The sequence below is a fragment of the Lithobates pipiens genome, unplaced genomic scaffold (genome assembly GCF_037356315.1).
Source record: "Lithobates pipiens isolate NorthernLeopardFrog02 unplaced genomic scaffold, aLitPip1_a1.2 Scaffold_4, whole genome shotgun sequence".
Lineage (NCBI taxonomy): Eukaryota > Metazoa > Chordata > Amphibia > Anura > Ranidae > Lithobates > Lithobates pipiens.
Genome location: NW_027507852.1, coordinates 934,622 through 951,598, shown reverse-complemented (window position 1 = coordinate 951,598; position 16,977 = coordinate 934,622). Strand labels below are relative to the sequence as shown.

The 16,977-nt window shown below is 44.8% G+C and overlaps 1 protein-coding gene across 1 annotated transcript in view; it reads left to right on the top strand.

The window, feature by feature from the left end:
• The window catches only part of RPGRIP1 (RPGR interacting protein 1), a 98,544-nt gene extending 88,655 nt beyond the window's left edge, over positions 1–9,889 (top strand). Inside the window, exon 26 of the mRNA XM_077466874.1 lies at positions 7,723–9,889. Coding sequence (XP_077323000.1) covers positions 7,723–7,856 — 134 coding nt within the window. The 3' untranslated portion in view covers positions 7,857–9,889. The remainder of the gene's footprint in view (positions 1–7,722) is intronic.
• Positions 9,890–16,977: the final 7,088 nt, after the last annotated feature.

Below are 16,977 nucleotides of genomic sequence, written 5' to 3'. Positions count from 1 at the left end.
CAATTTGGTACAAGAGGAATCAGAGGGCCCTGCTCATTAGAGCTCACAATCTAAAAATGAAGGGTCAATTGATACAAAAGGTAATAGCTGTAGGGGATGAGCTGATGGAGGAAGTAAAACCATGTTAGTTAGAAGCAGGATAGACTTCTTTAAAGAGAAGGGTTTTCAGGGATTGTCAAAAGATGGATAGATTAGGAGACAGTCGGACAGTTTGGTGTGGGGAGTTCCAAAGGATAGGAGAAGCTCTGGAGAAATCCTGGACGGGAGCATGGGATGAGGTGACAAGGGAGCTAGAGAGCAGGAGGTCTTGGGAGGACCGGAGAGAGCGGCTTTTTTGATATTTTGGGACAAGATTAGTGATGTAGCTGGGTACAGAGTTATGGATGGCTTTATAAATTAATGTTAGTACTTTTATTTGAATTTTATTGGTTAAGTGAGTGGAAGCCAGTGGAGGGATTGGCAGAGAGGGGTGGAGGACACAGAATGGTTGGTAAGGTGGATGAGTCTTGCAGCGACATTCATTATGGACTGAAGGGAGGATGTCTATGTAAAGGTTATCCAATGAGGAGGGAGTTGCAGTAGTTGAGGCAAGAGATAACCAGGGAGTGAATTGGAAGCTTGGTGGTGTCATTAATTAAAAAGGGGCGTATTCTGGAAATGTTGCGGAGGCTAATGTAGCATGATTTGGACAGGGATTGTATGTGGGCCTGAAAGGACAGTTCAGAGTCTAAGTTTACCCCTAGCACCTTGGCATGTGGAGTCAGACTGATAGATGTGCCATTGATCTTGACAGAGAAGTCAGGGGAAGGGGCACCTGGGAGAGGAAATATTAAGAGCTCAGTTTTAGATAGATTCAGTTTGAAGAAGTGGTTTGACAGTCAGGCTGATATGTCTGTTAGTAAATCAGTGATGTCTGAGGAGATTGATGAGGTGAGCTGAGGGGCACAGAGATAGATTTAGGTGTCATCAGCATATACATGGTAGTGGAAGTCATGGGAGGCTATCAGCTGACCCAGGGAGGACGTGTAGATTGAGAATAGTAGAGGTCCAAGGACAGAACCTTGGGGACCCCAACAGTAAGAGGAGTTGGAGAGGAGGAAGTAGAGTTGTAAGTGACACTGAAGGTGCGATGAGATAGGTAAGATTCGAACCAACGGAAAGTGCAGCCATGGAGACCAAGCAAGTTTAGTTTTTTGAGGAGGAGGAGGTGATCGACTGTATCAGAGGCAGTGGAAAGGTCCAAGAGTAAGAGTACGGAATAATGACTGTTGGTTTTGGCTGTTAGTAAGTCGATTGAGAGTTTTAGGAGGGCAGTCTCTGTGGAGTGCTGTGGGCGAAATCCAGACTGAAGGGGATCAAGAAGGTTATTCTCAATGAGGTGGTCGCTCAGTCGGTTGTAGAACGAGGAGTTTGGAGGCAAAAGGGAGTAAAGAGATGGGTCTTAGGTTGTTAAGATTGGTGGGGTCTAGTGAGGCCTTTTTTGGTATGGGAGTGACTAGTGCATGTTTTAGAGAGTTGGGGAAGATGCCAGTAGAGAGTGAGAGGTTGAAGATATGAGCTAAAGAGTATAGGATAGAGTTAGATGGTGACCATAGTATTTGAGAAGGAACAGGGTCCAGGGGGCAAGAGGTTAGGTGAGCGTTAGAAAAAAGTTTAGTGACTTCTTCTATAGTAGCTGGGTTAAAAGAGGGAAGTATTGATTGTGCAGGAGGATAAGGAGTGTAAAGTGAGGAAGATATCTGTAGAGCGGAGATCTCAAGACGAACTGTGTCAATCTTATTTTTGAAGTGATTAGCAATATACTGGGCAGCAAGTAAGTTAGTGGGTGGAGGTAATGGAGGACGAAGTAGAGTGGTAAAGGTAGAAAAGAGTTAACGGGGACTGCGTGAGAGGGTGTTAATGAGAGTGATAAAGTAGGTCTGTTTGGCAGTGTGGAGGCAGGAATGGTATTTTTGGAGGGCAGATTTATATTGGCTGAAATCTTGCTGTGACTTATGCTGCGTACACACGACCGGACTTTTCAACATCAAAAGTCCGACGGAATGATTCCGGCAGACCATTCGATCGTGTGTGGGCTGCAGAGGACTTTTGATTTGCAAAAGTCTGACAGACTTTAGAAATGGAACATGTTTCAAATTTTTCTGACAGAACTCCGCCGGACCCAGTTCCTACTGAGAAATCCGATCGTGTGTATGCTAGTCCGATGGACAAAAACCGACGCGAGGGTAGCTATTGGCTACTGGCTATGAACTTCCTTATTCTAGTGTGGTCGTACGTCATCACGTTCGAATCCGTCAGACTTTGGTGTGATTGTGTGTGGCCAAGTCCGTTCATTTGGAAAGTCCATCAGAACTCTGTCAGAACTCCGTCAGAACTCCGTCAGAACTCCGTTGAAAGTCTGTCGGACCTAGTCCCTCGAAAAGTCCGGTCGTGTGTACGTGGCATTAGTCTTACGCCACAGACGCTAGAGCGGCTATGTTTTTGGAGGCTTCTGTTATTGTCTGTCTGCCAGGGTTGTAGCGATTGGAGCCTGATTCTGTGCGTGGTGAGGGGTGGCAAAGGTATCCAGGGCGGATGGCAGTGAACTGTTGTAGACAGAAGTGGCCAAGTTGGGGCAGGACAAGTATGAGATTTTCTAGCGATTCAGCTGGCTCTCCTACACTGGTCTGTGTTCCTTGAGGGTCTCCTTGTCAGGATGCAGTTGGACAATTCCAAGCATCATAAAGGGAGAAGAAGCTGTGCTGCTCAGGAAGGGGCCTGCTCTTGCCTTGCGCAAAACTTAACGTTCTGGCCTTTTTCACTGTGCACTTTCCCAGAGTGGAAATTTGTCAATTGATTTTTCTCAGCTGTCAGCAGTTGATACCAATGGTGTTCACAGAGATTTGTCTGCAGGGGGGATGCCAGCTGAAGATCTCTTGGCTTGCAAACTCAACATAAAACACCATAGGTTTGTGTCCTGAACCAGGGGTTCTCTGGCATTTGCTGGAGATGCCATCTGCAGGAGTTAGTGGGTGACTGGGTGTTGTCTGTGTGCCTGCACCGCAGAATACACCTGTATCTACCCATTGTTGCTGTTCTCTAATTGAGCCATCTGCCATCTGCAGGAGTTAGTGGGCGACTGGGTGTTGTCTGTGTGCCTGCACCGCAGAATACACCTGTATCTACCCATTGTTGCTGTTCTCTAATTGAACCATCTGCCATCTGCAGGAGTTAGTGGGCAACTGGGTGTTGTCTGTGTGCCTACACCGCAGAATACACCTGTATCTACCCTTTGTTGCAGTTCTATAATTGAGCCATCTGCCATCTGCAGGAGTTGGTGGGTGACTGGGTGTTGTCTGTGGGCCTGCACCGCAGAATACACCTGTATCTACCCTTCATTGCTGTTCTCTAATTGAGCCATCTGCCATCTGCAGGAGTTAGTGGGCGACTGGGTGTTGTCTGTGTGCCTGCACCACAGAATACACCTTTGTAGTCAGAGTCTTCATTCGGAAATACGATGACCCTAACTACCAAGGCCTGAGGTGTGCCTTGGCCTGGCTGGACAGTATGCCTAAAAGAGGGCATACCCTGAATGAAGATGTATGAAATGTAAATGAAATGATGAAAGCAATGGGGGAACGGGTGGGTGGGAACCCAGAAATGTGCCGACGAAGGCTCTGATGGAGGAGGAGGGATTTAAAGCCCTCAGACTCTTCCTACAAATTCAGGCTAGCCTGCGGCCAGCCTTCCAACTTATAGTCAGAGTCTTCATTCGGAAATACGATGACCCTAACTGCCAAGGCCTGAGGTGTGCCTTGGCCTGGCTGGACAGTATGCCTAAAAGGGGGCAAAAAGACACAAAGTAGGTGTGATGTGAAAGCTATAAAGAAGACCTGCAACAACCGTTTAGTCCGGAAAATACGAATGCCCGGCTGACTACAGAAAAGGGGGGTTACGTATGTCGCTGCTAACATGGAGGATCTCCAGCGCCCCATGAACCTGATGTAAAGAAAGGACCCCCTGCGGTACCTACAAAAGATTGCCCAGGAACCCGATGAATAACAGAAAGGGGTTAGGATACCAGCCTGGTTTGGCAAGTAACCTGGACGTAAGAACAAACTGTTTGTAGTGAGAGGATGGAGAAAGCGCAGACCCAAGGAATGATGCAGAGAAGGCCAACTTACTTTACCCGACACCAAGGCTAAGGTACAGAAATATAACCACAAACCACTAGCTTACCCATCTAAACCATTGAAGGGGAAGTTGTAAGCGGTAAGAGAGAAACTACCTAGAGCACTAACTGGGAACTGCCAAGGGAAGGACACAGGAAGTCTGAAACACCACATAAACCTGGCCGGTAACTGGTAGCCATGCCAAAGAGAACATCCCCGACTTCCCTCCCTTGACGGATAGAGAGGGTGAGCCGCAAAAATGGACAGATTGACAGGAGTGTGTAGGTCCTGAAAACTGGTCACCTAATAGATACTTCATAGAATTGGCAGATGAGGCCAAATTGCCGATGCAATACCCAGCAAAAGCCATAAACATGAACCTATGAGACCATCCTGCCTTTTGAGAAGCCCACTGCACAATCTGGATAAGAACCATGGCCAGATTGATGCCCGAGACCATACTGCCTCCAGTTCTACAAGCCACTGTGACATGTTATGTCATGTTGTCCTTAGTGACCCAGAGGACTCCGGACCAAATGCCTCAGCTAACCTACGCTGCATGGCCTCCCTGATCTTGCAAAGCCTGCGGAAGGACCCTTGTATTCTTCAGATCAAGGAGAGGGACCATTAGTGGCTGGCCACTCTCCTTGATCCACAGTACAAGGGTAAGGTTGCGGACCTTATCTTGCCATCTCAGAGGGAGCAGAGGATGAGACATCTTCGGGAGGCCTTGCAGAAAGGTCTGTGCAACGTGTTCCCAGAGACTGGGCGTTACAAACAACGTGTTGCTGAGGCATCGGTCAGAAGGAGCGGTGGAGAAGGTGGCTGTCTGACCAATGCGTTCAGACAATTTTTTAGTCCACCGCCCCAAGGTATGATCGGTTCCAGCAACCATCGGCAGCATCTGATTTACATCTTGCAAGAATACCTAGGGGCAAGGTCAGACTTGGACACCTTTCCCCCGGAAAATCCTCTGGCTTACTGGGTCTTGAGGATGGATCACTGGCCAGAGCTTGCACAGTATGCAATTTAGCTACTGGCCTGTCCTGCATCCAGCGTTCTTTCGGAACGCACCTTCAGTGCTGCTGGTGGCTTTGTAACCGATCACAGGGTGCGCCTGTCCACCGACTTGATCCACCGGTTGATCGACTGACCTTCATAAAGATGAATCAGTCTTGGATCGCCACCAGCTACCAAGCACCTGAAGCTGAGGTAACCGAATAATTTTTTTGGAAATATCACATCCCTTCATGGATGCCTATGCTGATGCTGAGTGACTTTCCTGTTATGTTGACTGTCTATCCTCTTCCTCCTCCGCTGATATCTTGGAAGAACATTTTTGGTTCTGGGTGATGCCACCAGCCCAATTCTTCAGCCCCTGTTTAACAGGGGTGTGAAATTACAATTTTTGATGCAATGCTTTGCATCAGGGCTCATTCCTGCACTACAAATAGAGTATATGGGAGAGGATGCAGTGTCGTGGCACCAGCACCAGTGCCACCAGCCCAATTTTTCAGCCCCTGTTTAACAGGAGCGTGTAATTACAAATTTTGATGCAATGATTTGCAGCAGGGCTCATTCCTGCACTACAAATAGAGTATATGGGAGAGGTTGCAGTGTCGTGGCACCAGCACCAGTGCCACCAGCCCAATTTTTCAACCCCTGTTTAACAGGGGCATGTAATTACAATTTTTGATGCAATGCTTGGCAGCAGGGCTCATTCCTGCACTCCAACTAGAGTATATGGTAGAGGTTGCAGTGTATAGGCCCAATTTTTCAGCCCCTGTTTATTAGTGAACACATAGTATATGCACAAACAAGCAACTTATTGTTGTAAACAAAAAAAAAAGAAAAAAAAAAGACCACAAATAATACAACCCACATACATGGAAAACAAAAAAAACAAACAATTTTTGATGCAATGCTTTGCAGCAGGGCTCATTCCTGCACTCCAACTAGAGTATCTGGGAGAGGTTGCAGTCTTGTGGCACCAGCAAGCAGTGCCTAAGGCCCAATTTTTCAACCCCTGTTTAACAGGGGCATGTAATTACAATTCTTGATATATTATTTCACAGCAGGGACCGTTCCTGCTCCCACCAAGAGTAACTGTGAGGACTTACAGTGTTGTGGCACCAGCACCACTACCACCACCACAACCACCAAAGGCCCTATTTTTCTACCACTGTTCAACAATGGCATGTTATTACAATTCTTGATCTAATTGTTCACAGCAGGGTTCTCCAGCGCCTACCAAGATTCACTTTAAGGGCTTACAGTGTTGTGGCAACACCAACACCTTAGGCGCAAATTTCTGCATATAGGGCAGGCCCCTACTTTCAAACATCCAACTTACAAATGTCTCCTACTTGCAAACGGAAGGAGACAACGGGAAGTGAGATGAAAAAAGACGAACGGCAAAACAAATTATACAGGGGGGATAACCCTTCCCTATGTTTTCCAAAAAGCTTAAAAATAGATTTTTTGACTGGAGCTAAACTTTAAAAATGTACCAGATCAAAATTACAAACAGATTCTACTTAACACAACAAACCTGTCTTGTTTGCACCGCCTGTATACTCCTGTTCTGAGTATATCTGGGGGCCCAACGCCTTTCCTTTTTTTAATATGGGTACGGGGTTCCCCTTAATATCCGCACAAGACCCAAAGGGGCTGGTAATGGGCAGGGGGGGCTACCTATGCCATTTTTCTCAATGATTTTCATCCATATTGCCGGAACCAGATATTACATTAAAAGCGCAAGCAGTTTTAAATGACTTTTTTTCTGTTAAATGTCATTTTGTGCAGGGACTGTTCACAGGCATACTATAGACACCCCCCAGGCATGATATTTAAAGGAATATTTCACTTTTTTCCACTATAATCGTCATTAAAATCAGTGCTCCCGAAAAAACGGCAGTTTTTAAAAACATTTTAAGCATTGACCCATGTCCCCTGGGGCAGGAGCCAGGTCCCCAAACCCTTTATAGGACAATATCTTGCATATTAGCCATTAAAATTAGGACTTTTTATTTCGAACGTTCGAGTCCCATAGACTTCAATGGGGTTCTAAAGTTTGCACGAATTTTCGGTCTGTTTGAAAGTTCTGGTGCGAATCGAACCGGGGGGGGGTGTTCGGCTCATCCCTACTTGTAAGTTTCTTCCACGACAGTATATGGGGCACATTTTGGCTTTTCTCAGTTCTGGTGTGGAGATGTTTATGGCTTTGAGTACCATTAAGCGACAGATCTCAGATTTGACTGTGCTATTTCAGAGACTTATGATGCCTCAATCCTTAGTTGTAGCCTTTGTGGAGAGTGTCATATGGATTATTCCACCTGCAGGGCCCCATGTTTCAATGAGATCCTAATTTGATCTTCTCTGATTTCAGGTGTTCTCATTTTGAACTTCTCCAAGAGAGTCCATTTTCACTACTTACACACAAGATTGTCTTTTTGGTGACCGTAAAGTCCTCTATACAAATTTAGATCATGTCAGGTTTTCAGATGGTGTAAAAGTGCTTTTTCCCAGTAAAGTACTTTTTATTGAAACATGTATTTTGTCTTTATTTCAGTAATAGATGCATCAGACCCCAGACAAACTATTGGATCTTTGCATGTGATAATAGAGGCCAAAGAAGCAGCTCGGGCAGTATATAGAGAGAAGAGGACCACCAAATCATCATCACCGTTAATCTTTATAAATTAAAAACGATAACATACAAAAATGCTATGCTACTAATGATATAAAGATATGCACTGCTCAGAGATTCAAACTTGGAAAAATATTCAACCTTAACAGGACTTTAATAGCCCTAGTGACTGAAGAATCAACCACCATATGCGATAAACAAAGTATAATTTGAAAAAGTTATAGAAAAATATAATTGTATTTAATACATCAAATATAAAAAAGAATAAATATTTGGGGTTGATAATCCACAGAGACCTGATCCGATTCATACTTCTTAATCTTGACCCGGTCTTGTCTTCACTGGCGCGACAGTGCTCAGGTTGGAGGATTTTGCCTCTTTCGCCAGTGGGCAGAGTTAACTTGATCAAGATGACGTTCCTGCCCAAGTTCACCTATTTGTTTCGGCAAACCCCAGTGCATATTCCCCAGGCTTTCTTTCGGAAGTCAAATAGTTTTATTATTTCTTTTATCTGGAACGGCGGCACCCCGAGAATAGCACAGAGCACGCTTCAGCTTCCGCTCTCTTTAGGGGGTTTAGCTTTACCGTGCTTTGTTAAATACTACTGGGCCGCAGTCTTGGTAACGGTGCGGTGGTGGTTGTCGGCAGAAACGGCAAACCCTGCGGCTACCCTTGAGGCGGCACTCCTGGGCTCTTATTCCGAACTCCGGAATTTGGTCCACAGAGGCCCTAAGTCCAATCCCGGGGTTACTCCCTCGATGTGGACCACGCTGAGGGTTTGGGATGCAGTCAGGGTCAGGATAGGGAAACCGCACAGTTGGTCCCCTGATACTCCGCTGTGGGGGAACCTGCGGCTGCCCCACTTTCGAGCCATTCCGGACCCGATGTTGTGGGCCCGGAGTGGTATCAAAACTTTGGCGGATGTCTCCTCCCCTTGCTTCCATTTGATGAACTGAAACATAGACACAAGCTGCCTAACTCCATGTTTTTTAGGTACATCCAGCTCCGGCATGCCTATCGTGCGCAGTTTACATGTGCTATCGCTCTGGAGGCGACCCCTGTGGAGACCATTCTGGCCCTCTCGAATGAAAAGAAACGCTGTCGACCCTATATGCTGTTTTAAATAGTATTGATACCTCTGTTGTCTCCCGTCTGTTCTCCAGATGGCAGCGGGATATACCAGAATTAGAGGAGGAGGATTGGGAGGAGGGTGTCCAACAATATCTACCCCTCATGATATCCTCTAGAGACAGATACACCCAGCTTAGGTTTATTCACCGAGCTTACTACTCCCCGGATCGTTTGGCCAGAATTTACCCAGAAATGGGTTGTGCCCTAAATGCGGCTTGGCCTCTGGCACTTTCTTACATATTGCATGGTCCTGTGTTTACTTACAGACCTCCTGGAGGGGGGTGGCATCGGAGATCAGCTATAGGCCAATTTGATGTCCCCTGTGATCCGCTACCCCTCTTATTGGGAATTGTAGATACGCTCCCAGCATCGCAGGCTAAAAAACAATTTGTATTCTATTCAGCCTTCTATGCTAGGAAAGCTATCCTAATTAAATGGCAGGACCCTAGTCCCTCAACGGTTTCTCAATGGAGAGCCCTGATTGATGCGGCCTTACCGCTCTATAAATTGACGTACCTAGGGAGAAACTGTCCCAAAAAATGTGATAAGATATGGGGCCCCTGGACCAAAGAGAGACCACTTCCTTAGTCACTAAGCTCCAGACGGTATAAGAATCTCTAAGTAGGAAGGTGGCGGTGGTAAGGAGGGCTGGGGAATCTGTCTGCCCTTTTAAGTTAACTGGAGATGACTTGTGTTTGGTATAGACGATGGTATCCCGCCCATGATGATATGTGTAATCCATGGACCTTACTCTCTGAATGCAATTCTGGCTTGACAGAGACACTGCCTGAATGTATGTTGTAATCTGATATGTTTATATGCTGCTTAGCCCAGATTTGACTTTTCTCTCTGAACACTCTTCTTGATCTACCGCTGTAAACTGCCATGATAATCACTGCTGAGATTGTACCACTGTTCTGACATGTACTGTACAAATTTAATAAAATCTTATGTTAAAAAAAAATATAAAAAAGAATGTATACATTTAGATAAAATAAGCGGCTGAACAACATAGAAGTCAACATGGGAAAGCAATGACTGTTATACTCATAGGTCCCGGATTGCTGTGATCAAGTAACATGGCGGAGTCCAAGGGCAACACCCAATGCTGTTCTTTCTTTCGGTGTGTATTTGTAGATGGTGAGTATATATTGCTATAATGTAAATAAGTAGAATTTAAAAAATGGTAAAGAGTATATATCACATAGACGTACTGAACAACCATTGCTTATCTTACAGACTTACATGTTGACAATGGTTTTTAGAACCAAAATATCAGCCACAGAAACCATAAAAGCACTCAGCAAAGTCCATCCAGAGGTCACTGAAACCAAAACCGCTTACCGCACCCGCAAGATCACAACAAAACCCAGCAAGACCAGGTAACGGAACACCCCCAATAAGGGCGGGATATGGCAGAGGGAATGTATTTTGCCTGGCTTATGAACTATGCAAAAGAAGAGATTGTATATAATGTATTGGAACTGTAGATAAATAAATACAGCAGACTGTATAAGTGTGGGAAGTGTGTGTGTGTGTGTGTGTGTGTGTGTGTGTGTGTGTGTGTGTGTGTGTGTGTGTGTGTGTGTGTGTATATATATATATATATATATATATATTAGTACCTTACAAAAGTGAGTACACTCCTCACATTTTTGTAAATATTTTATTCTATCTTTTTATGTGACAACACTAAAGAAATTACACTTTTTTACAATGTAGACCGATGAGAGCTTTTGGTCGGAAAATGCGATCATGTGTATGCTCCATTGGAGCATTTGTACCCCATTACCAATTCACACGGGGGGGTGGGATCTGGGGGTCCCCTTGTTAAAGGGGGCTTCCAGATTTCGATAAGCCCCCCACCCGCAGACCCCCACAACCACCGGGCAAGGGTTGTAGGGATGAGGCCCTTCTCCCCATAAACATGGGGACAAGGTGCTTTGAGGGGCTACCTCAAAGCACCCTCCCAATGTTGAAGGCATGTGGCCTGGTACGGTTCAGGAGGGGGGTGGGCGCTTTCTTGTCCTCCCTCTTTTCCTGCGGCCTGCCAGGTTGCGTGCTCGGATAAGGGTCCGGTATGGATTTTTGGGGGGACCCCATGCCATTTCTTCTTTTTAAATTTTGGTGTGGGGGACCCCCATGCATTTTTTTTATTTTGGCGTGGGATTCCCCTTAATATTCAGCCTGGTATGGAATTTAGGAGGACCCCCACGCCATATTTTTTTTAAATTTTGGTTCGGGGTTCCCCTGTGGGGAAATCCCCATGCCGTTTTTATCAATGAACTTTTATGTGTATTATGGACTGACAATTCATTGTAGCCGCAGGTAGTTTTAAATGACTTTTTTTTCCCTTTAGAAATGTAATTTTGCTGTCAGACTGTTCTAAACACGGGAAACATCTGTCCCTTTACGGGCATACTATAGACACTTTTATTGTTTTACTTTAAGCATTATTAAAATCACTGCTGCTGAAAAAATGGCCATTTTTAAAACTTTTTTTTGCATTGATACATGTCCCCTGGGGCAGGACCCGGGTCAACAAACACTTTTTATGATGATACCATGCATATAAGCCTTTAAAATTAGCAATTTTGATTCCTCCGATAGACTTTTAAAGGGTGTTCCGTGGCTTTCGAATTTGCCGCGAACACCCAAAATTGTTGGCTGTTGGGCGAACTGGCGAACAGCCAATGTTCGAGTCGAACATGAGTTCGATTCGAGCATAAAGCTCATCCCTGATGCTCAGATTCAACTACAAGATGGAAGCTATTAGCTACTGGCTATTGAACTTCCTTTTTCTAGTCCCGTCGTACATGTTGTACGTCACCACGTTCTTGACGGTCGGAATTTGGTGTGACTGTGTGTATGCAAGACAGCTTGAGTGAAATCCCATCGGAATTCCTTTGGGAAAACCATCAGAGCTTTTTCCGACCAAAATTCTGATCAGGTGTATGCGGCATTACAGTGTAAATTTGCTGCCCCCTCAAAATAACTCAACATGCAGCCATTATTGTCTAAACCGCTGGCAATAAAACTGAGTACACCCCTAAGAGAAAATGTCCAAATTGGGCCCAAAGTGTCAATATTTTGTGTGGCCACCATTATTTTCCAGCACTGCCTCTTGGGCATGGAGTTCACCAGAGCTTCACATGTTGCCAATGGAGTGCTCTTTCACTCCTCCATGACGACATCACAGAGATGGATGTTAGAGACCATTCACCTTCCGTTTGAGGATGCCCCACAGATGCTCAATAGGGTTTAGGTCTGGAGACATGCTTGGTCAGTCCATTACTTTTACCCTCAGCTTTATTAGCAAGTCAGTGGTCATCTTGGAGGTGTGTTTGTGGTCGTTATCATGTTGGGACACTGCCCTGCGGCCTAGACTCCAAAGGGAGGGGATCATGCTCTCCTTCAGTATGTCACAGTACATGTTAGCATTCATGGTTCCCTCAATCAATGTAAGCAACCCAGTGCCGGCAGCACTCATGCAGTCCCAGACCATGACACTCCCACTACCATGCTTGACTGTAGGCAAGACACACTTGTCTTTGTACTCCTCACCTGGTTGCTGCGACACACGCTTGACACGATCTGAACCAAATAAGTTTAGCTTGGTCTCATCAGACCACAGGACATGGTTCCAGTAATCCATGTCCCTAGTCTGCTTGTCTTCAGCAAACTGTGGGCTTTCTTGTGCCTCATCTTTGGAAGAGGCTTCCTTTCGGAATGACAGCCATGCAGACCAATTTTATGCAGTGTGCGGCGTATGGTCTGAGCACTGACAGGCTGACCCCCCACCCCCTCAACCTCTGCAACAATGCTCATACGTCTATTTCCCAAAGACAACTTCTGGATATGACACTGAGCAAGTGCACTCAACTTCTTTGGTCGACTATGGCGAGATCTGTTCTGAGTGGAACCTGCCCTGTTAAACCGATGTAGGGTCTTGGCCACCATGCTGCAGCTCAGTTTCAGGGTCTTGGCAATCTTCTTATAGCCTAGGCCATCTTTATGTAGAGCAACAATTCTTTTTTTTCATAACCTCAGAGTTCTTTACCATGAGGTGCCATGTTGAGCTTCCAGTGACCAGTATGAGAGAGTGAGAGCAATAACACCCAATTTAACATATCGGCTCCCCATTCACACCTGGGACCTTGCAACACTAACGAGTCACATGACACCAGGAAGGGAAAATGGCTAATTGGGCCCAATTTGGACATTTTCCCTTAGGAGTGTACTCACTTTTGTTGCCAGCGGTTTAGACATTAATGGCTGTGTGTTGAGTTGTTTTGAAGGGACAGCAAATTTACACTGTAATACAAGCTGTACACTCACTACTTTACATTGTAGTAAAGAGTCATTTCTTCAGTGTTGTCACATGAAAAGATATAATAAAATATTTACCAAAATGTGAGGGGTGTACTCACTTTTGTGGGAACCCAAACCACCAAAGGATTGGGGAGACTTGGATGACACTCCACTTTTTTTGCAGCATCTGAGGCCTCTACTCATGTAAGTACCCTTAACACACAATCCCAGCCCTCTAATATGGAGGCGGCTGGAACAGATCCTGAGCCTACACTCAGAGACATATTTGCAGCAGTCACTAAATGTAACACCTCTATAGCTGATCTTACAGGGGAAGTAACGTGCGTGAAAATGAAAATAGCTCTGATGAGACAGGACATGCAAAAGCTGTGGGAGCACACGGCTACAGTGGAGGGTAAGCACATTGGAGGATGAATGGCAGCCCCTGCAAAGAGATGTGAAATACTTCCACTCCATGGCATCTGCATCCGCTGCGTGATTGGAAGATATGGAGAACCGTCTTTGTCACAATAATGTCCGTGCAGTAGGCATCCCATAAAGAGCTGAGTGCAAGGAACCCATTGCTTTCATTGAGACATGGCTGACTGACACATTTGGCAAAGATGCTTTTTCAAATATGTTTGCAGTGGAAAGAGCACATAGGGTCCCTGCGTGACCGCCCCTGCAGGGTGCCCCACCTAGATCCTTTTTGTTTTTCACCTCCTTAACTCAGAGACAGGGATGCCATTCTATCGGAAGCCAGAAGAGCTGAGTGTCATAAAGTGAAGATTCAGAGACAGAGGGCAAAATTCCTGGATATTAAAAAAGGCTACGTGCACTTGATGTGAAATCTTTCATGCTGTACCCTGCAAAGGTTATAGCTAAAGGAACATCACACTTCTTTGAAAATCCTACTGCTGCAATGCAATGGCTGGACAAAGAGCGCAGACCAGATTGATGTGAGAGAAGAAACCTATCTTTGATAAATTTCATTGGTTTAGCCTATATCCTTCTGCTCGGTGGAGTGGACTTTGACTGTTCTATTAAATTTTGGCAAGACTTTTCTCCAGCACCCTTTTTTACTCTGGTCAATGAGTTGGAGCTGAAGGATGTGTGGCGTGCACGAAATGCTAATGTAAAATGCTAATCCTGCCATTCAGCCTCACATGGAGGTCTATCTAGGATAGATATGGGATTGGGGAACCAGGCCCAGCTCCCCATGTAACAGAATCAGCCTATGAGCCTAGATTGATTAACTACAGTGGTTCTCCCTATGGAAAAGGAAAGCTTTCGAGCAATTATGTAATGAATTTATGTTCTCCCACGGCCAGTTCTATCAGTATCTCCAGCTTCGGCATGCCCTACAGGCTCAGGAACAAGTGACACCTCTGTCCATATCTTCTTCCCCAATGATACAAGATCTCGTCCAGGCCAATTCCCACTGGCGATTGATCTCTAACATATATTCTGTGCTGATGTCAACCATCCAGAATGCCTATTTTCTTAAAAGTAGGTCCTCGTGGGCTGCGGATATAGGGAAGATAGATGATGACCAATGGGATATGGCATTGGAATCCCTCCCAGTGATTTTGATTTCTGCCTCCCAGAAACTCGCACAGCTTTTTATTCTCCATAGGTCCTACCTTACCCCAGCCAAATTGTTCACATGGGGCAGACGAGACTCCCTTCTGTGTCTAAAGTGTGCAGTCCATACAGGTTACTTCATTCATATGACCTGGAGATGCCCCAATCTAGCGAGATACTGGACTGAGGTTGTCCAAACCATTTCCAAGGTAGCCCAGCTCCCTATCCCCTTTACCCTGCTGTTATGACTGTTGGGGCTAATAGATCACCATCCTCCTCAGAAAACAACTAGCATATCGTCACCGCAATGTGGCTAGGGAGTTTGATCTTATTTGGCAGAGCTGGTTGGATAATACTTCTCTGGCCCCGACGCAGCTGGTTAGAGATAGACTGCTGCTATTTTAAGCCCTAAAATGGGAAATACTATAGATGGCTACCTGAGTTTAGGACATCAGCCAACCATTTGATGCATATGTGCGTTGAGGAAAGTTACCCTAACAACCCACTTATAAACTTAGGTGGACTTTCTGGTTCACCCACCTTATAACTTCTTCGTAGTTGGCCCCAGGGGTGGGGGAAGAGGAAAGGAAAATGCATTTATTTGATATGTTTTATATGCTGATATCCTCAATGTGTATCTCATTGATTGAATTTCTACAATGTGTGTCAACCTGTATTATTGGAAATCTGACTTTGCAATGTTGTATACACTGATATGACCAATGCACGTATTGTATTCTGGTCAGTCGGCAATAAAAAATAGTTTTGATTAAAAAAATTTAAAAAAGTAAATTGCCAATGAAGAAAGTAACAAAACAGAAACTATATACAGTGTTGTAGTTGCAATCAGGGGATTAATCAGAAATTTTTTATAACTCATTTCTCCCAACCGCCCAAGGTGAAACCCTCTAGGAAAGGTTTGAAGTTGGTAGCTTCATTCATAACTGAGGGAGATGTAGTACCCAAATGATAGATCCAGCGTAATTTACATTGGAGTGGCTTCTTATTCCAGCCACCTCCCCAAGAAGGGGGGTGTATTCTATCTAGAATAAGAAATTGAATATAAGGAAAACTGCCATTGTGTACAGCCTTAACATGCCGCCCCTACGGCAAATCGAGATTGCAGGATTTCATACTCAAAATGTGTCTATATGCTAGTTTCCAGAATTCCTGAATCATTTTTCCCACATAAAAGCAACCACATTCATGGGTCAGAAGGTAAACAACACCCGTCGTTTTTCAATTAGCATAGTGGTAATGCTTGAAAGTAGTGCCATTAGGTAGGTATACTCGCTTTTCTGTCCGCATGAATTGGCAATAGTTGCAACCACCACAGTGGAAAGTGCCAGGGTATTTGCATGGATCCTTTCTTGCTCCCCCCTTTAAATTCACTATGGACCAACCGGTCCCTCTGTGATTTTGCCCTTCTCTACATAATGGCCGGTTTGTCCAAAACAAGGGGACCTGTTAGGGTTAATCCTGTGTCTAGGGTGGTCCTTTCAACCTCTCAGACCTTAGATCCAATGTATTGTATAAATTCAGAGCGCTCTGGAATCAATTCTCAAAGGACAAATAAAATCACACACACACCATGGCGTCCTTCGAGAACTAATTGTATTGAGATTTTACAAAGCAAATGATATAGTGTATTTTACGTCATACAGAATAAGACATGCGCAGTAGACATCAAGACGATTACAGCTGGTCAAGACAAATCGCTATTGTTCTTTGTTCTAAGCTAGCTGAATTAATATAAGAAAAAGATACATAATTCCTTCTGTAGCTAAAGCAATGCTGAGAAACAGTGTGAAGGTTATAGATAAGTGTGTGAGAACACACGGGTTAGAAGAATCTCATGTTGAGACAGTTATCTGAGAAGTTAAAGGGGTGTTCAAACTGTACATATTGTGAAATGGAAGTTTGTGAATATTAAGATGGCTGACAGAAACAAGATGGATGCTTAACATAACCTTTCAACCCCCTCTTTAAGTCATGAAATGACTTCTACAGATCCGCAGCCTCCTGAAATCTACGGTTCTTGCTACGTTTGTTATATTCTTTTACATAAAGCTGCAGATATTGTGTATATGCGTGAGAAGGTTGGTCTGGTGTAGTACACTTGCTAATACAAAGTAGAATAAGCTTGAAAAT